This window comes from Malaclemys terrapin, chromosome 3, assembly GCF_027887155.1.
Source record: "Malaclemys terrapin pileata isolate rMalTer1 chromosome 3, rMalTer1.hap1, whole genome shotgun sequence".
In the NCBI taxonomy this organism is placed as follows: domain Eukaryota; kingdom Metazoa; phylum Chordata; order Testudines; family Emydidae; genus Malaclemys; species Malaclemys terrapin.
The window spans coordinates 34,535,026-34,555,819 of record NC_071507.1 but is presented as its reverse complement, the minus strand read 5'-3'; the positions used below and the strand labels follow the sequence as shown (position 1 = coordinate 34,555,819).

General features: G+C 40.8%; 1 protein-coding gene across 2 annotated transcripts in view; it reads left to right on the top strand.

Moving 5' to 3' along the window:
* The window catches only part of EPAS1 (endothelial PAS domain protein 1), a 157,875-nt gene that overhangs the window by 68,198 nt on the left and 68,883 nt on the right, over positions 1 to 20,794 (top strand). For both annotated transcript variants that reach the window (XM_054023329.1, XM_054023330.1), the window contains exon 2: positions 12,177 to 12,367. In XM_054023329.1, the coding sequence (XP_053879304.1) occupies positions 12,177 to 12,367 (191 nt within the window). The remainder of the gene's footprint in view (positions 1 to 12,176; positions 12,368 to 20,794) is intronic.

Here is a 20,794-nt window from a genome sequence, read left to right as displayed (position 1 = left end):
TCCCATTGGCCGCAGTTCCCCGTTCCCGGCCAATGGGAGCTACTGGGGGTAGTGCCTGAAGCAACAGCAACACACAGACCCCTGTGCCCCTCCTTCCCCAGGTTCCGGCCACTTCCCGGAGAGGTGCGGGGACAGGCAGACAGGCGGCCTGCCCTGCCCCTGGTGCGTGTCGGGCCGGAGCCCGCCCCCCGAACCCCTCCTGCAGCCCAACCCCCTGCTGTACCCCACACCCCTCCTGCACCCCACACCCCAACTCCCTGCCCTGAGCCCCCACCAGACCCCACACCCCTCCTGTCCTCCCTGGGGGCAGGAAGGGGGCAGAGTTGGGGTGGGGATTTCAGGGAAGGGGTTGGAATGGGGGTGGGGCCTCATGGAAGGGGTGGAGTGGGGGCGGGGCCAAGGGTGGCGGGGGGAGGTGTCAGTAATGCGGCCCTCGGCCAATGTACTAATCCTCATGTGGTCATTTGAGTTTAAGACCCCTGCTCTAAAGGATGCTAAATGTAATTGTAGCTGTGTTGTGCCAAACAATTTTAGCTTCAGATTAAAAGACTCAGTGATCCAGAACCATGGTGGTGGCTGAGTTATGATAGTACTGCTCAGGAGGGGAGGGTGTAAAAGATGGCTTTGTATTTCTGTGACCCAAGACGGGTTGTGTGCTAGGCTCGCTCTACCCTCTAAACCAGTGGTTCTCAAACTTTTGCACTGGTGACCCCTTTCACACAGCAAGCCTCTGAGTGTGACCCCCTCCCTTATAAATTTAAACCATATTTGTTATATTTAACGCTATTATAAATGCTGGATGAGAAGTGGGATTTAGGGGTAGAGGCTGACAGCTTTTGACCCCCCACATAATAACATCACAACCCCCTGAGGGCTCATGACCCCCCAGTTTGAGAACCTTTGTTCTAGCCGCTCATAGAAATTAGAGCAGTTTGTGGGCTACTCTAAATTACCAAGATTGATAATAGCTTCAAGGGCCATTACAGTAGTTAGGGATGATTGTGGTGCAGAGAAGCCCTAGTTCTATCCCATTTACCAGTAACCATACCCCTTATTCTAACCACAGTGAGTGGAGGTGGCATAGGATCTGAGTATACACCACTGCAGTTTGCCCCAGTGCTGGAGCAATCCTCCTGAGACCAGCCATGCTGGCCTTAAGGTCTCTTTGCATCATGCGCACACTGCAAAGCAACCCAAGTATAGAGGAGAATTTGGGCCCGTATTTGCAGTTGCTAAAATTCTAACTTTTTAACTTTTTGCATTTCAAGTTCCACATAACTGCAGAGGAAGTTACAACACATGACTATAATAGATTTGTATTGACGTTCTTTTGGTTATTATTAGAATGTATATCCAAATGATCAGAATGTGGTGACATACTATGAACATGGATGTTAAAGAAATTAATTGCTCCTGTATCTCAGGGTCATTAACATCAAAACTGCTGTTACATCCCTTTGTTATCTTTAATGTTTGTGATGATGCCTTCAGTTGCTGATTAACAGGGTATAGCTGCATAAAAAGCAAGATGTCAGTGCTATAAACTTTTTAAAAGTAGTTGTTATGCCTTTTGTCTGTGTAAATGTCTTTCAAAAATGTATGCCAGGAATTTTCATTTAAAAAATTACAAATCCAATAACACTCGATTACAAGTGTAATAACATATTAGTGCTTCATACATGAGAGAGAATCTATCCCTTCTCCAATTTAAAAATGTGTGGAAGATTACAAATCTGACTTCCCCAAAGAGTTGATCTGTTCATTTTGAAATCAACATGGCTGTGGAAGAGTCCTTACCCGTTGCTGAGCTAGTCTGGGTCATGGAGATTGTAATGGTGGCATGGACTTCATGTACTATAAAAGTGCTTAGATTTATTTGGTGCATTCCTAACTATCCAGGGCCGGCTCCAGGCACCAGCTTAACAAGCAGGTGCTTGGGGCAGCCAAGGGAGAGGGGCGGCACCTGAGGCAATTCGGGGCGGCAGGTCCCTCACTCCCTCTAGGAGCGAAGGACCTGCCGCTGAACTGCCGCCGCCGATCGCGGCTTTTTTTTTTTTTTTTTGCTTGGGGCGGCAGAAATGCTGGAGCTGGCCCTGTAACTATCCCCCCATAAATCCTATTCCTCCTTTTCCACAAGTTCAAATTCCATTGTTAATCAAACCCCAAACCCTGGTGCTAGGCACCTTTTAGAAAGACTTATGATTACAGATAGAAAGCTGAAAAAAGCTTAGCCCCAACCGCATGTTCTGATATCTGCCCCCTATCCAAGACTTCAAGTATATCTCATTTCTGCCAGTTCAGATTCACTGCCATGCTTACCTGCAAGTAGAGACCAAAGGCCAAATTCAGACCTAGGATAAGCAGGCTCATCTCCATGAAAATCTTGTTCTAAATTAAACTTTGAGGGTACAAACTGATAAGAAAAATGGATGTAAATAGGGACGTGATTTTAGCTTGCACCGATGTGGGTGTGCAAAACAAGTGTAGCAACCAAAGGGGCAGAGTGCTGAGGCACAGCAGGAAGAATCAACCTTAAAAGAAGGAAGGATATAAGGTAATGTATACCCCTATTTCTCTTTTGCCCTCCTATTAGTGACTGACTTCCTGCAATACCCAAACTTCCATTCCTTCAGTGTACTAATTAACCTCCTTTGGTGTGGATCTTGCACTTGTTTTGCACACCCACTGGATGCCAAATCAGTGCAAGTTATACCACTTTACCACATATATATCCACACACTTGTTTTCAAACCAGTTAACACCTGGTGTATAATTTAAACATGGTCATTTATGGCTAAGTAGGTTTTTGCCTGGGTTTGCTGGCCCTATCTGGTAACACGTTGCCGCCAGGCCCCCTCCCTGCCTGGCAGCAGCTGGAGCTGCTGCTTTTGCTGCTGCCTCTCCCCACGGAGCTAAAACAGTGGCCCCTCCCTGCAGCTCCCAGCTCTTTGCCACTGTCTTGCCACTTGGAGCTAACACCTGGGAGTCACCGGGGGGTGGGGTGGGCACTGAGAGTAAGAGGGGCAGGGTGCCTGGGGGATGTGTGACTAAAGCTTCGTCCCCCCAACAGCTTGAAATTGTGCCCCCCCTCGAGCAGGCACCAGTCATCTCTGGCAGAAGCCCCTAACTAACCCCACCAGCCTGCCACAGGGCAGAGGTCCCAAGCTCCCCTGCCCTACCCTGCCTGGCGGGTTGAGAATGGGGGAAGTGGGGTAAGGGGGCTTTGTGAGTCTCACTTTAACTGTAAAAGAGCCACATGCAGCTCACAAGCCACCATTTGGTCATCCCTGTGAAAATAATGCATTAGTGAACCCCTTTCACCAGAGAAAGTCTTACCTTGGTTTTGCCTGGGACAATCTTGTCTACTTTAAATGGGATGGAGTTACACTCTCAGCTTCCATATTTTTGGCCGCAGTTCCTGATGCGTGAGTGAACTGCTGTTTATCATGCACATTTCATTTACAAGTTATCAATGTTCTTAATTTAAAGGGGCACGGTCAAAAGGACAGTGTGATGCCCAGAGTGAAGGTTATTTTTGAACATAAGATGGATAAAGTTGTTACAAAACCCCATTATTAAAAATATTTTAATGAAATTTAAAAACAAAATAAGAATGACACCCACTTTTGTACATTTGTTAAATATTTATCTATGGAGCTGGACCCAAACACTGAATCACTGAACTAGCGTGAACCAGAAAGTGAAAATGACTGTAAACAGAAGAGAAACTGACCAGTTTATAGTTTCAGGGCTAGAGCCTATGCTATTTTAAAGCAGCTGAGTATCTGGCACTTATTGTCCAAATTGAGTGAAATGCAAAATGTAAACAAGTGGTAAAAAGTGCATTTGATTTTATTAAAAATTAATCAATAATAGACTATTATATTAACTGCATAGTTAATTACTTTTAGAGTCATATGACTTTTTTATCCTAAAAATATTCCTTTAAATTCTTACTGTTCTAAATGAGGTCTAATCAGTTTGAGGTCTAATCAGCCATTCTGTGTGTACAGTAAATCATGTATATTTTATGTTATCTTTTCGTAGCTATTCTTGTTCTACAAGTTAACATCTGAAGCTTTTACTGTAAACATTGAAGCCAGCATGAATTACTATAGATATTTTGTGTGACAGTTTAATTAACTGTGGATTCTTGACCTTTAATAGATGTCTGAGCTACAAGTGCTTAATAATGAGCCTTGCAATGTAAAGTAATATGCCTGTTACTTTATAAGGTTAAGAGGTTTACTTACACAGCAGCTTCAAACAAAGTCCAGAGACACAAAACTAATTAAGTATACTAAACTAAGCCAGTCTGAAGCTATGTAATTCTAAATATTTTATAAATTCACAGTACAGTAGATTTTGTATCAGTGAAAACTACCATAGCTAAATACTGATTTCAGCTTTTTGGGTACTAACTGCAGAGGCCCTGGGGCTTCAGTGCTCTGGAACCTACAAAGTCTAATTATATTACAGGGTTATAACATTCTGCAGAACTAACCCTTGTTGACTAGGATGCTAGCCCTAAACATGCTCACGTATGCACACACAGATTCACTCCTCCTCTGCAGCATAGGTGCTGGAAGTAGGGGTGCTGGGGATGTTGCTGCACCCCCTGGCTTGAAGTAGTAATAACAATCCACATACATGGTTTCCGCCTTCAGCACTTCCACTATAATAATTGTTCCAGCAGCACTGCCATGTGGTGTCCACGCACATGGACTTGTGTAAAGACCGAAGATGATCAACTCTGGTGACACCACAAAGAGACCACTAACGTACATAGCAGAAGGAGGCATCTCTAAAGCCGATTGCCAGGATACTAGCTGCTAAATAGCACCAAGAACTTTGAAGGGTAGTTGTTCATGGAAAGATTAAAGATGAGATATACGGACTGAGGACAACTATTCTTAGTTGACATAAAGCCAGTTATTGGTGGGGTGGGACAAAAGAACAAATATGGATGCACCAAGCAGAAGTTTGTGTGTCAGCTGATCCAGTTCAGGAATGGATTAACTTTATTTAAATAAAGGGGCCAGTCTCTATTCCGTGCAATCTCTCCTGATATCAGAGGGCTTGCATAGGTGCAGCCCAAGGCAGAATTTGCGTGTCTAACACTACTTCAAACTAGTGAACACTTTATACCTGTGATAGACAAGAATTACTTACCTGTGCAAATGGATTCTAGTTACCCCATGACTAAAAAGTTTGTCTCTTTTCCTACTGAACAGAGCCATATTTTAAAACAAAAATGTATGTACATTGTTTTTCTGAAGGTAGGCAGCTATACACACAACTACAATACTGGAATAAGGGTTACTTTTTAGGGCCAGTTTGTGATCCCCATAACTCATCCTGACTCTGCAAACACTCCCACTAACTTCAGTGAGACTATTCTGGTGCAAGGGGCTATTCACCCTGAGAAAGGGGATCACGATCTGGCCCTTAATTCTGTTCAGAGCATAATTAAAATAATTGGAGCTCATCTGGCTGGTTGAGTTATGCTCTTTGTTTGTTCTTGTCTGTGTGGTTGTGTAACCCACACAACTTCTGGGTGTGGTGTTCTGTCCCATCTAGTGGCACTGAGACCACTTAGAGAGAGAGAAATGAGTCTGCTCTACAGCCTTAGCTAACAGCCAGTTGGCTTTTAGCTCATGTGGTAGGGGCTCATGCTTTAAGCTCCAGAAGCTCCAGGTTCAATCCTGCCCACCGACGACCGGGTCTGTTGGTATTTCAAGTGGTGGCTTGTCTGGGATTTCAACTGGGAAGTCTCTGAAGCTCGGGACGCGCTTCCTCAGCGAGGGGAAGTATGTAACCCACACACCTTCAGAGTGTGGTGTTCTGTCCCCTTTAGTGGCACCGAGACCACTTAGAGAGTGAGAGAGAGATTAAAGAGTTTGCTCTATAGCCTTGGCTCATGCATTAAGCTCCAGAGGTCCCAGGTTCAATCCCGCCTGCCACCGACTGGAGTCTGCCGGTGTTATAGTTGTCTTTGGGGCTGGTCTGTTGTTTGGGTTATTTTGGGGGACCTGGGGAACTTTTGCTAGTGATAATTCATGTGATTTCATGAAATACTCCTGAGTACTTTGTCTTCTTTGCCCGCATACAACAGCAGTTTTCAGAATCTGAACTAAACGCACTCAAGAGTGACTAAGGAATCGTGTAAACAGCCTTTTGGGAGAGTGGGGAAGGGAAGACAAGCTGTTTATATTCTGTGGTTTGAGAATCATCCATAGATTCTCAACACTTCCTTTTCGTACAGGTGAAACTCTTTAACGGTGCTCATGCATGGATAAACACTGCTTCAGCCACCCGAGAGCATCATCAAACTAGCATGGAAAATCCTTGCTTGGAACTTTCTTTTTCTTCCACCCAAACAACCATCCCACCATTACCTCCTGAAAGGAGGCTGAGGTACTCTGGTGAGGGAGCCAGTCAGGCCTGCTCCCTGATCTGGGTGTGATTTCGTTATTTTCCTGCGGAAGTTTGGACTTTGACATTCCTTTCTTACTCATGCAATTACAACATGAGTGTGTGTGTGGGTGGAGACATGAGGGTCTAATCCAGGCCCCCTTGAACCAATGGGCTTTGAGAGGACTCACTGGAGGCACTTGGCGGCTGATAGGCTCTGTGTTTGTGTGTTGGTGGAAACACTGTTGCTTCACATTGTTCCTTGAAAGTCCCAGAGAGGTTTGGGTGAGCTAGATCCATGCTTTTGGGTCACTTTTTCCAGAGAATGATATGCATTCGGGCCAAACAGCTCTTTCTTTTTCTCCACAAAAGTGGGTTGTAGCCTGACTAAAATTGCTGCGAGGGAGTGATTCAGGAGTTTGCTAAGCCCTGCCTTCTCCCTGATCCATCCTCTTACCACAATGAGGTATGAATAAGATTCAGTGTAAGCACTCTTTCATGGCTTAGTACAGCCCAGTTGTTGAGTAGTTCTGCTTCCACTCTCCTGACATGGGTGAATCAAGCCATAGACTGGGTAAAATACTCCCTCACTGAAATCAGTAGGAGTAACTGCAGCCAGCTTTGGCCTTCAGTGTGCAAAGGAAAACAATGAAAACACCACATATTAGTGAGGTCTCTGTTTTGCTTGACTGCCATTGCTTGTGCAGGATGTTCCATGAGGTGGGAAAAACAAACCAACAAACATGTACACCAGCAATTTTTGAAACCTCACAGCTACAAGGTGGAAGCATTGAGTGACATTCTTTGAAAGAGTTGTCTCTGGCAGGCAAATAAACAAAGAAGGGTAGATAGAGTCGTGTTGTTGGGATTCTCTTTGCCACTAGAAATATCTGGCGTTGCACCAATGTGTGTGTGTGTGTTGGATCTCTGCTTGCAGTAATGATGCAGCTTCAGTGTGCTGTGTTAGGGAGAGAAAAGGAAAAAACAGATATACCTGAGGTGACCTGGATGGGGGGGCAGTATTTCAAGCAGAAGTGCTTGCATTCAGATAACTTATTTATTTATTTAAAACACTAATGGTTGAGTAAATTAATTCTGTAAAAGGTAGAGAGCCTGCTTTTCTTTACCCTAAGGATTCTTAGGGTAAAGAAGAGCCATGGGTGCAGTATGTAATAAATTTTAACAAATGTCAGCTATGAAAATAGTTACTGTGATCAGAAACATTGTAGAAGGATAGTGTAATACAGTTTGAAACAATGACTCTCTAAGGACAGCATAGGTTATTAAAAATCTTGGGCAACCATCATTAATGAAACCACCTTGCCCCATTAGCCACACTTCTATATTATATTTACTGAAGTTGACAAAACTAAATATTTTTCTTTGTGGCTTGAATGGCATCATGAGATTGCCAGTCTTACACAACCCATTTTTAATTTGTGAATGGCAAATGTTGTCCTGTGTATGTGCTTGGTTTAGAATTGAAATGAAAGGAGTTTTTTTGGTGGGGATGCTACTTTCTACAATTTTGGATGTTTTGTATAATTTAGAACCAATTTGAAAATCGCGGGCTCTACATTTAGAATGGAACTCAAACATTTGTGGTTTGAGTTACATTCTCCAAGTCACAATCGGAAGTTCTCATAAATATTGCTGCATGGGGGTTTTCTGTTTTTGTTTTTGTTTTGTTTCTAATTTTTATTCCACTGGTGGACTTACTTCTAGAGATGAATCATTTTGGGCATAGCATAGGTTTCTTTACATAGAAATGGGGTTTTAAAAACATTGGTGTAAAAACACACATGGTTCTGCTTTTCCTGCAATCTGCAGAAGAAGGACAATAGAGGTAGCTGACTCTCCTGCACACAAACGCTGCAGAAATCTGGGTGGAGGGACTGTGCATGAGTAGATAATCTGACCGTTACTTATTAGATCACTATTAAATTACCTTCAATCCTGTTCTCAAATCAGATGCCTTCTACTATACCAGCTCAAAAACTAAAATATTTGTTGTGTGGGGAAAATGTTTCTATTATATGGACTTCCATAGTTGCCGGCAAGTCATAAAGACAAGAAAAAAGTACACCTCTACCACAATATAACCCTGTCCTCGGGAGCCAAAAAATCTTACCCATTATAGGTGAAACTGCGTTATATAGAATTTGCTTTGATTTGCTGGAGTGTGCAACCCCGCCCCCCCCCAGAGCACTGCTTTACCGTGTTCTATTCGAATTCGTGTTATATCGGGTTGCGTTATATTGGGGTAGAGGTGTATGTTAAAGGTATGTTCCTTCTGACCTAAATGAACAAATGTATTTCTAACCCTGCTTGTTTTAATTTTGCATCTTGTTTGATGGGTTGTGATTTTAAAAGTGTACTTGATTTGGGGAGAAGAGTTGCTGTTATCTTCTTTTGCATCTGAAAAGTCTGTATTTATTTTATTGAGCTGTGTTGATTTAAAAATTTTATTTATCTTACATTTATTTGATTGTGCACTATGGCCTAAGGCTAAAATGCTATACTAATTAACTTGTGTTTGTTAAATTACCATAGTCCCATGATATGAAAACTCCACCCAGTCAAAGTAAAGAATCAGTGTCCCCTTGTGAGGGCCTGTTACTCTCCTAAGCAGTCCCTTTGAAGTATTGTCAAATTTCTATGCGACTGCTATTTCCATGTTTGCAGCATCTCATAGATAACTTTCATAATAGTCTCTCTGCCAATATATTCACCTGGGGAAAAAATAGTTCTGTACTAAGTTGGCTGGAGATCAGTCTCAGGGATTAAAAGATGCATTTCTGAGGCTTCTTACCCTGGTAACATGCCCATCAGCACACATCTACAACCTCATCCACCTAGGCTAGGGTTGCCAATTTTCGACTTGCAGAAAACCAAATACCCTTGCCCTGTCCCTGCCCCACCCCTTCTCTGAGGCCCCACCCTGCTCACTCCATCCCCCCTTCCTCCTTTGCTCGCTCACTTGTTCATTTTCACTGGGCTGGGGCAGGAGGCTGGGCTGCGGGAGCGGGTGAGGGCTCCAGCCAGGGATGCAGGCTGTTGGGTGGGGTCAAGGTAAGGAGTTCGGGGTGCAGGAGGGGGCTCTGGACTAGGGCAGAGGGTTGGGGTTTGTGTGGGGAAGTGAGGGCTCTGGGGTGAGGCCAGAAATGAGAAGTTCAGGATGTGGGAGGGGACTCTGGGCTTGGGCCAAGGGGTTTGGAGTGTGTGTGGGGGGTTGGGGTGCAGGAGGGAGTGTGGGGTATGGGATCCAGGAGAGAGTTTGGGTGCGGGAGGGGGTTCTGAGCTGGGGCAGAGGGTTGGGGCGTGGAGGGGTTTCGGGGTGTGGGCTCTGGGGGCTGCTGACTTCGGCGGCGCTGACTTCAGACGGGAGAGAGTCTGTGAGGCTGTCAGGAAGCAGCTGCATGTCCCTCTGGCTCTTAGGTGGAGGGGCGGCCAGGGTCAGCGCACGGAGCCCTCCTGGCCACCCCTCTGCCAAGGAGCTGGACATGCCGGCTGCTTCTGGGAGCCCGCAGAGCTGCAGCCAAGATGACAAAGCCATCTGTGATGACAAGCACTTCCAACCAGTCCAGCCACACAACCTCTCCCACTCAAAATATGCTATAATCTGTCCAAGGTCACAAACGTCTTAGTTCATAGCCTCAAAATGAGAGCCTGTGTACGTGACACTAGAAATGGGATACTTGCTAAAATATTTCAGCTTCTGAAACTGAGACTGACCTCTTACATGTCACATACTGTTCTCATCCAAGCCAGGTCATTTAAAATGACTGCTTTGTTATAGTTTTCTGACCAGGAAATGGAGCAGTACATTTCACTGGACACGGTATAATGAACAGCTAAGGGCCAAAGCCATCAGTTGTCATAAATTGATGAAGTTCTACTGACGTCAGTGGGACTACACTGATTTATATCAGCTGAAGATTTTTAAACACCTCTTAATTATTTTTTATTTTCTTTTGGGGGAGATGTGCTCTGTGGTATAAATGCATTTTATAAATAGACTTGGCAGAATTCAATTTGTAAAAAAAAATTCTGATGGATAATATTGGTTTAATTGTAAGCATTTTTTTAGATTGTTATCCATTTTAGATTTTCACAGTGGCATGACATTATTGGGGGATGTTAGACAATTATTTTATGACAGTAGACATTGATATTCAAAAAGTTTGACTTTATAGACTGTTAAACCTCAAATTGTCAGCATCACATGATCCTTAGATCAAGAAATCATACCTATTCATTTGTTAGTCCATTCCTCACAAGCCTAATTCAAAAGTCAAAATCACTGGATTTTTACGCTAATTAAATTCTCAAGCAGCTTTTTATTTTTTACTTTGCCTATCTGTAAATCTTGATTATTATAGTGGAAATATTTTTTCATTGCTTTGTTTATGTACGGTGAAATCAACATTTACTTGTAAAAATCTAATCCTTCCAAGACTATTTATGAAGTACTGTATAGGAATTAATGAAGCTTTCCCTCAACAAACTAGCCACCCCAAACTTGTAACAAACATGCTTGTGTTTCTTGCTTCTTTAAATTTAGCATTGTGCTTTCTGGTGGATTAATTTTGTCCACTGCCCCTTGTAAAATACCTTTGACCTTTGTTATTTCTTATTCTCCTTGGAGTGTGGAGGAGCCGGCTCTATTGGTTATGTTTATTTCACTGGAGGGACAGACAGGAGAGAGAAGGAGACTTTACTAGAACAGATTTTGCCAAGAATTGGCTTTATTTCATTCTACGGTATTTTTCTATTTAATATATTTCATGGTCAGTCTCTTTCATAGTAAAAAAAATAATAAAATAAAAAAGATGCTTTTTCATGTGTCGCATCAGATTTTGAACTGGGACATTTTGTGTAGACCAACAGAGCTTGATAGCCTACTGCTTACTTTTATTGAAATGCAAGGAATGGCCTTTCCAACTCACTATATGTAGGAACAGCGCCACACTCTCTGAAATAGCTCCAACTGTAAAACAGGTGCTGTGAACCCATCACCCTGGTGCACTGCTCTCTACACTCTGTTCCTGGCAGGATTGGATCCTTTGTGAGAGGTCTGTAGTCAGTAGTAAAATTCACATTATTAAGGTGCATTTTCTTTAATATCTGTCCCATATGACAGCACTGTAAAAGTTCCTTGCACTGTAGGGAGAATTATCAGAACAGCGTTCTATGATAATACCGTATCATTCCATACGTTATTTTATAGAGTTATGGAAACTAAAAGATTCTGGATGTAATCCTTACCCTTGTAAAGACAATGGGAGTTTTGCCATTGACTTTAAGTGGGGTCACAGTTTCTTTACAAGGCATTTTGAAAAATATGTATGTCTCCAAAGATTGAAAATATCTGAATTCAGCTTGCTTGAAGAATCCAAACAATTTTTAAAACCTCCTGAAAACAAAGTCCTTTAGTGAATCAAATTTAAATTGAATGATGGCAGCACCCATGATTTGCTATATCTTTTAAGTCTTATCACTAAAGGCCACATTTTTCTCCCATTGAAGTCAATAGGAATTCTGTGGGACCAAATGTAAACCTGAATAAAATTTCAACTTTTTCTTTATTGTGATGTCACTTTCCAGGGGCTTTTATAAAGAATCAAAATGCTATCACATCTATTATTTTAAGCCAATGGCCAGCTGGCTCACTGCTGAGAAGATCATACTCCTTGATAGTTAATGTCTCTCTTAAGATATGAATTGCTTCTCAGGAGCTGTCTTTTTTGCTTACTTTATAGGAGCAGCTCAGAAAGGAGGAAGGAGAAATCAAGAGATGCAGCAAGGTGCAGAAGAAGCAAGGAGACTGAAGTATTCTATGAATTAGCCCATGAACTGCCCTTGCCCCACAATGTTAGTTCGCATCTGGACAAGGCATCCATAATGCGTCTGGCAATCAGTTTCTTACGCACTCACAAACTGCTGTCCTCAGGTAAGGCCCATAGAAGAGAAAGGTCAATGTTAGTTGATATCACAATGGCAAAGGTATGCTTATTATTTTCTAAATACAAGAGACTAAAGGCATAAAGGGGACACCTCCGCACGTGTTCTGAGAACTCAGACAAACATTAGAGCATAGCTTTTCATCAGAACAATGTGATTTTTTTTTAAGGGCTTAGAGAAAATTGAGCAATATCAGTCATTAATTGTCAAAATAAGATTTGAAGCCAAATTCAATGACATTTCATATAGGTAGAAATTAATCTAAAAATGCCCTAGAAAATGGCTAATTAAAATCAATTAAAAAGATTTCAGGCTTCAAGAATGTAATCATAATTAAAATACCTAGATTATAAATTGCAGAAAATTTTCCATGCTGAGACAAGTAAATCCTGATTTGGCATAGAAAACACATTTGCATACGTGCATTTAGAAGGTAGCTCTGACATTCTGAATGTCCAAAAAACATTGTTTAAAAGGATTAATTTTACTATATGCTGATAGTAGATAGATAATAGATGGCATTCTGGTAGATCTGAGGCACAATGTGCTAAAATAGCTAAAGCCACAATCTTAAAATATTTGACCTGGATGGAGAGATTCTGTTAAAAGAGAAACCACCCACTTTGCTCATTTCAGAGCTGTATGATGGTGCACATGGTGAATGGGATCTTTCAGCATCAGTAAATTATGAAATGTATTTTAAAAGTTTTTAATTACTGCTACCACTTCTGAGTGTACGCTGCTCTCGGAAGTGACTTCGGTGGACATTTGTGGCCCCTGCAACCTACAAGATCAATGAAAGCAATTGTAATAGCAGTTTCCATTCTTTGATTCTGAATTGTGGCAAGGAATAACACCTGTATTTAGTTTTATGACAGAAAAAATCAGGGATGTAAAATGGTAAAGAATTAATCCCTTGATGTTTGGAGGCGTGCCATTACTCATTACCTACAATAGGATGTATAAGGAGTAATTACAACATCTAAAATCAAAGGGTCACTTAGTTCTTTGGACTAAACACTGTAAGATCTAGGGATGGTAAAACTGTTTGATTAAACTAAAAACAGACCTGAATCTTTGCATGTTCTTCAAAGTTAACTATGTCTTCAAGATTTGCATGTCACTAGTCTTGGTCTTTCTGGGGTGATTTTCATACAGTGATTTCTTGAACACTGAAACTACAACATTAACAATAACTCATACAATACCTGAGTTAAAAATGAAATAGTATGGGTGAAATCCTGTTCCCAGATAAATCAATGGTAAAACTCCTAATGACTTCAATGGAGTCAAGATCTTACCCACAGTCTTTAAGTTGACAAGTGGGATATATAGTAATACTGCAAAAAATGCTATTAGAAAGCATCTTATTTTTTCTGTTACTTCTTGAGTGTCTGTTTTATCATGGAGTGTAATAGCTAAATCACATGCTAATTGTGGTTATTCAGCAGGTCACGTCAGATTAAATCAAATTCATGCATTTCTATTTCAGGTGATTATGGGATGTCTTTGTGTTTACTGTGATGCATTTCCACTTCTTCAGAACTGATTTAAGAGTTTTTATTCTTGGCTCATAGAGATTGTGAGAATATTACATTCTATCTGTGCCTATTATAATGGAAAATAAAATAGAGGGATCTTTAGAAAACTCTCTTTGCTTAACAGAACTTGCATATCATCTGTGGTTTTGTCAGTAGTATGCCATACTCAAACAAATTGCATAAAATAAACAAACTTTCTTCCCATTAAAAACTCCATATGTCATGCCAACTACATCTGCAGATTGCGAGCTATTGATTGGTGTAGAGTAGACTATTAGTGGGAAAACAAATTTCTTTTTTTCCCTAAGGACAACAAGATAGATAACGTTATTATATTACAAGGATGTCTTTGAAAGTTAAAATTAAGTAACTTCAGGTTTGTTGTTATCATCATCACACAAGGACACCAGATTCATCTAGCAATTACTAAGGCAAAATGAACTCTTTCAGAAAGAATTAAATCTATATTTCTTGGCAGACTAAGAAGTATGAATAAAACGTATCTTTTAGTGCCCTCATACACGTCTGGCTTAAGTTTATACTGTTTGACACTTCCAAGATCTGATATTGGCATGATTTGTCTGTGATATTAAATCAGCTTTTAAAACAAGTTTGTGGTGAATGCAACTGAATAACTTTACCTGGAATACCCCACTACCCAGTAGCTAAATGAACCTGAAATAAGTCATCAGTTACAATTGTGACAGCCTTTGTTTTAATAATTCAACTTTTTATTTTCCAAGTCAGGTATAAATATAACTATAAATCCAGCAGCAAGTCAGATATTGTTCTTCTGTTTGTACAGCAAATATAATTACATCATCTAACCAAAGTCTGAGTTGTTTCTACACAGAATGCACCTTTAGACGTCCAAGACTTTCAGAAGTTATTTTGGGTGTCTGCACTTTTGAGTGCCCACCTTGAACACCTTAAAGGGGCCTGATTTTTAAGAAAGTGCTTTACACCTGCTCTCCAAAAATCAGAACCCTCTAAAGTGTCCCAAACTGAGCATACAAAATCCTTGGTCACTTCTGAAAGTCTTGGCCCATAGCTGTGTTCATCTCAGGTGCAAATCTGTTTAAGTTAACCAAGTGATTTACGGATGAATTTGATCCTGAATATTTGAAATAAATAGTTTTAAAATGTTATTGGGTTTTAGAACACAGCAGTGTTAAATTACTGAGAAGATTTGTGAAATCCTATTTGATGAGACAAGACTTTACTTTCATCAGCCTGTTGCCTCCCTGAGTAGTCACACATGATTACCATTAATACCAGTGGGAAGAATGCATTGGTATCAAGGAAGAATAGAAACTTACCAATAAATTCCCAAGAAGGAAACACAGATTGAGATATTTTAGGAATTATATATTGAAAGAATTAGCCTAAAGTAAACCTATACCCATGATTATTACCCATTACCCATGATATTTGGAAATCAAGTTTGTTGTAAATAAAAGTTGACATTTCTGAGATAACTATTAGCAGTCAAGGTTTAATTGAAAAAAATATTGTTTTTGTCCCTCAAGAGAGAATGGGGGCTGGCTAATAATATGAAGAGCTTGATTTTGTTATATAATAGTTATGTACACTAGTTAATGCTTAAATAGCATAGTTTTTCTGATCAGTTAATTTGAAAGCAGGATGAGAATTAGTTTACCACCTTTGATATTGGGCTCTTTTGAATTAGATACATTTTAGCAGCATACTAGCTGTCATCAGACAATGATGAAATGTCAAATTTAATGGAAAACGTTAGTTTCCAATACAATTTGTTGCTCATGTCTGACCAGGATTGCTGCTCATCATGCAAACATTCTGAAAGTAGTGTGGAACAAAATGGAAAGTGGGTTGTGAGATACTTAACCACATTCTGCTGTCAGTCACACCAGTCTAAATCAAGACTGTCTGCAGTAGCTTGAATAAAGTTACCCTTGATTTATGTTGGTGTTTACAAGAGCAGAATTTGGCCCTTTTATTACACATGAGGAACCTAATTCCAGTAGGGTACATTGATAAAATGATTGATTAGAAGTACAGAAGTTAGTGTGACAGCTGGCCTCTGACTGCTGACATTGAAAATGAGAATTTAAAGGACTGAACTGTCCACAAGAAGCAGTGGATCGCCTCAACTCAGGCTACTCCTTTTCATTTTATCTTGTCTTTTTGGACACAACCATGATTAAGTCAACTAGACATTTTTTTATAAACTGGACTTGAGTGTATTTATTTTGTAACGGATTGGAACTGTAAAAATAATATTTGCTGCATTTATGTACTCACATTGTCAGTAAAACAAGCTGCCAATTCAACTTGAAAAAAAAATACTTTAAAGGGAGTCCAGTACACAATACTGCTTGCTTAGTGTTTTTGTTATTATTCAAGCTTTGATTGTTTTTATCAAAAGCTACAGTCATTTAAGAAAAAAATGTTTTGATATCTAAGTATTTGCAACGTGTTCTGATCCTGCCAGGGGTCTGATACTTCCAGGGGCTGACCTCTATAATTCTCATTGTATGGGTGAGAATTCAGACTGCTGAGCAGCTCAGAGGACTGGATCCTACATTCACACTGTAACAGGAATTTTCAAAGGGGCCTAAAGCAATTAGATAGCCAACTGGTCTTGAAAGTTAATGGGTGTCTAACTCCATCATTAACAATAATAATAAAAAAATAATTTAATAAATGCTTAATAATAAACTCAAAGGGTTTTACATTGGAAGCCAGTGTCATTATCTCTATTTTACAGATGGGTAAAATGAGGCACAGAGAGGTGAAGTCACTTGCCCATTGTCACCCAGCAGGTCACTGGTAGAGCCAGGAATAGAATTTAGGTCTCCTGAGTCCCGGTCCAATGCTCTATCCACACTTCCTCCTCCATTAAGGCCCTCTGAACATACCTGCTTCCATGTAAGATGTTGCAACTCCATTGAAGTCACTGAAAGGTCTGAATTTGGCCCTTTGTGTCCTATCATAATAGGAAATAGCTGGCTGAATATCTTCAGAGTTCAAAAGGGTAAAAAATACCAGGTTTTGCTTTTATAAAAGTTGTTCTTTACTTAGTAACACATTTCCCTTTGATTTTCACAGTAGGCAATTCAGTGTGGGAATGCTGGAAAGGAAGTCTTTAACATTTAGAAATACAGGCTGTAGGTCTGACAGCCTGATTGAGATCAGTATCACAGGAAGCAAACTGAAACAATAGCTTTATAATTGTTTCCATGCTGTGCGTAGACAGAACAGTACACAATATAACTGGAACTTAGCAGAGACATTGTTAAATATGATCACCTTAAAGATTTTTCAAGATGTCTTCTAATTATACTGACATGATAGATTTTGTCATCTTTATATGAGAAAATGAGTGTGATTATTTTAGAATATATCTTGTTTTTTCCAAATTAGGATCTTGATCCTGCATTTTACTTCTGTGAGTAGCTCAGCTGAAGTCCAAAGAGGCGTAAGAGTTTGCAGAATCAGGTTCCTAGGATCTTTAGTACACAGATAAAATTTGATGGCTTGACATATGGCCGGGCTTACTCTCTGAAACAGGGCAAGAGACTCAGCTATTTGGGAGAGCCTCAGAGTAGAGCTGCTACTCCTCTGGAGTGAGAGGAGCCATCTGAGATGGTTCGGGCACCTGATAAGGATGTCCCCTGGGAGGCTTCCTTTGGAACTCTACTGGGCACCCCCCACTGGAGGAGGCCCTGAGACTGACCCAAGACACACTGGAGGGATTATATCTCCCGGCTGGCCTGGAAATGCTGGGGTATAGGCAGGCTACTTAAATATCAATTTTGTATATTAATACATGTTGCCAGCAACTAAACTGAGACTGTGACAACATTCATGAGAAAAGAAGCATCACTGGGACCAATGCCTCGCACATCCGAACTCTCATTGACATTAGTGAGTTGTGTGTTTCAGGACCATGTAATATGGTTCACGTTATGCCAGATACTTTCATTGGGTAATCAGGCAAAGATAGTTTTGTCAGCTTTCCCTCTCCTTATTCTAAGTGTACAGACACCTGGGACACTTTTCTGTGTAGAAATCCAGCAGAGGAAGTTTGGTGTTGGGAGTTGTTTCTGTGGAGAGAGACAGCAGAAGGAATGGAGAGGGAGCTGGGAAGCAGACGGGAAGTTGTTTCAGAAAAGGGAGGTTGTAAGGAAGTCGGTGTGAAGTTGTTTCAAGGGAGGGAGACAACAGAGCCGGAAAGCCAGCAGGGAGCAGAAGGGAAAAAATAGCTGTTCTGTATGATTTTAAGGGATAGCATAAACTCTACAGAGCACTGGTCTGGCTATTGTTTAGCATGTCTGGACAAGCTGAGACCATTGTGACATAAAACATTACTTAAAAATAGCTTGTTTGTTTGCTTTGCTTAATTGGAAAAATAACTCCCTGTGTCGATCCCAACCCCATCAGTGAGAGTGGGAAAGCGTGTTGAATGTTACATTCCTACAGTGGCATCTCTCTTGAGAAAATTCATATATGACTTACTCCAGCTAAGGATCTGATCCTACAAGGTGCTGAGTGCCTTCTGAACCTCCTCACAGATCTGGGTGGCCCTGACTGGATATGAACGCTTTGTAATAAAGTTACTAAATAGCAAAAAAGCAAGTATTTTCTAGAAAGTTGTCGATGTGCTCGTCTCTAAGTGAGCCCTTCAGGAAGCTGGGAGCTTTCCTAATGGCTTTTTGCTGATGCATCTAAATTGCAGCTTTTATTGAACAAATTGACAATATCTTCTCAGACATGAGGATTGTTATGTCAGGACAGAGAATCACAGAAAAAGTCAATTTCCTCTAATACTGAACAGGAGAAACTTTACTAGAATAAGACAAATATTATTTGTAAAGCTATTCTGTTTCTCTGTGATTCACTGAAGAGCAGTGGTTCTCAACCTTTCCAGACTACTGTACCCCTTTCAGGAAACTGATTTGTCTTGTGTACCTTCAAGTTTTGCCTCACTTAAAAACGACTTGCTTATAAAATCAAACAAAAGTACAGAAGTGGTCACTGCATGAAGTGCTTCCTTTCTCATTTTTACCATATACACCTCTAACTCGATATAACGCTGTCCTCAGGAGCCAAAAAATCTTACCGCGTTATAGGTGAAACTGCGTTATATCGAACTTGCTTTGATCCACTGGAGTGCGCAGCCCCGCCCCCCGGGAGCCCTGCTTTACCGCGTTCTATCCGAATAAAATAAATCAACTGGAATATAAATATTGTACTTGCATTTCAGTGTATAGTTTATAGAGCAGTATAAACAAGGCAATGTCTGTATGAAATTTTAGTTTGTACTGACTTCACTAGTGCTTTTTATGTAGCCTGTTGTAAAACTAGGGAAATAACTAGATGAGTTGATGTACCCCCTGGAAGACCTCTGCGTACCCCCAGGGAACCCCTGGTTGAGAACCACTGCTGTAGAGCTTCTTCTTAGAACCTTCCATAACCCTTCTCCTGTCTGCCTTCCTACCATAGTTTTACAGAAACAGTACATGTATCCTAACAAAAACCCTCGCTCTTTACCCCCCACACACCAGATAAAACCCTGTCACCCTTTTTTGGGGGAGTAGGGAACAGTAATTGTTGTTATTGGGCAGCATGTGATTTCATCTGCTGAACATGACATTCAAACAACTTTCCGAGTCTTTGCCTAGCCCAGGGGAGGAGTCAAGCATCAAAGATTGACTCTGAGGTCATGCCAGTGCAGACGATTTCCAATAGACTATGTGCATTTGATACTTCTTTAAATTTAAAAACGTCACATCTGAGCAAGATAAAAGGTGTCTGAAAGAATACAGACCCTTCTTTCAGATGGCATATGGTGCTTATTTACACCTGAGCTGTTATAGCTTTCAAGGGAAATCTGACTTTTAGCATTTAAATTTGTTCCAAGAGGTTGGACTAAAGGAAATGAGCAAGCATCTATGGAAAAAGTGTTCTAAAACTTGGGAACAGTGCACATCCTGACAGTGGGAATTAATCAAAGCTTGTTTATGAGAGATATTTTTAGCATAAAAGAAGGGTACTATAAACATTACAACAAGGACTTGCCATAACAGTTCAGAGTTACTGGGTGATCGATTGTACTTTTCTTTGGGCAGAGGAGAATTGATTAAAAAGCTGTAAAAGATTTAAATTTTAGCCAAACTAGGAAATACTTTCTCAGGAGGCAGCATGATCCAATCACTAAGGCATTGGATTGGGATCCTGAGCACCTGGGTTCTATTCCTGGTTCTACCACAGATGTGGTGTGTATAACTTCGGGCAGGTCAGTTCACTTCTCTGTGCTTCTGTATCCCTTCCCATCCTTTGCCTTGTCTATTTTAGACTCTAACATCTGTGGAGCAGGGATTCTCTCATCATGGGTTGTACTGTGTCTAGCACAACGCAGCTCTAATGTTGGTTGAGGTCCCTGAGTACAATCATAATACAAATAGTAAGTTGTAATGTGGCATGAATTAATATAAATTTAAGGAGACCAATGAGTAAAATAGAATTTTGCTCTCCAGTCTCGAACTTTTATTATCAAGGCACTGTAACTATGCCACAATCATTACTAAAGCAGAAATGAAAAGGGCTCCATTAAAAAGAAAGCACTTATTTGTAAGATTCCGCAAAGGGGAAAATACACATCATGCTTGTTTCAAAATGTAATTAGCAATTTTTTTAACATAATTTGAGTCAATAATTACCTTCCTAAACCCCTGAAAAAGCTGGAGAGGAGATGCCAAGTTACCTCTGCCAAAGTAAGTGACATCACAGCTACTGTAAACATAAGTTGAAAAAGTCATTCTGTTCTAACCCCCTATTTTCATTCCCTCCCAACTTGCTCAAACATTTTCCTCTGGGGCTAAAATAGCTCA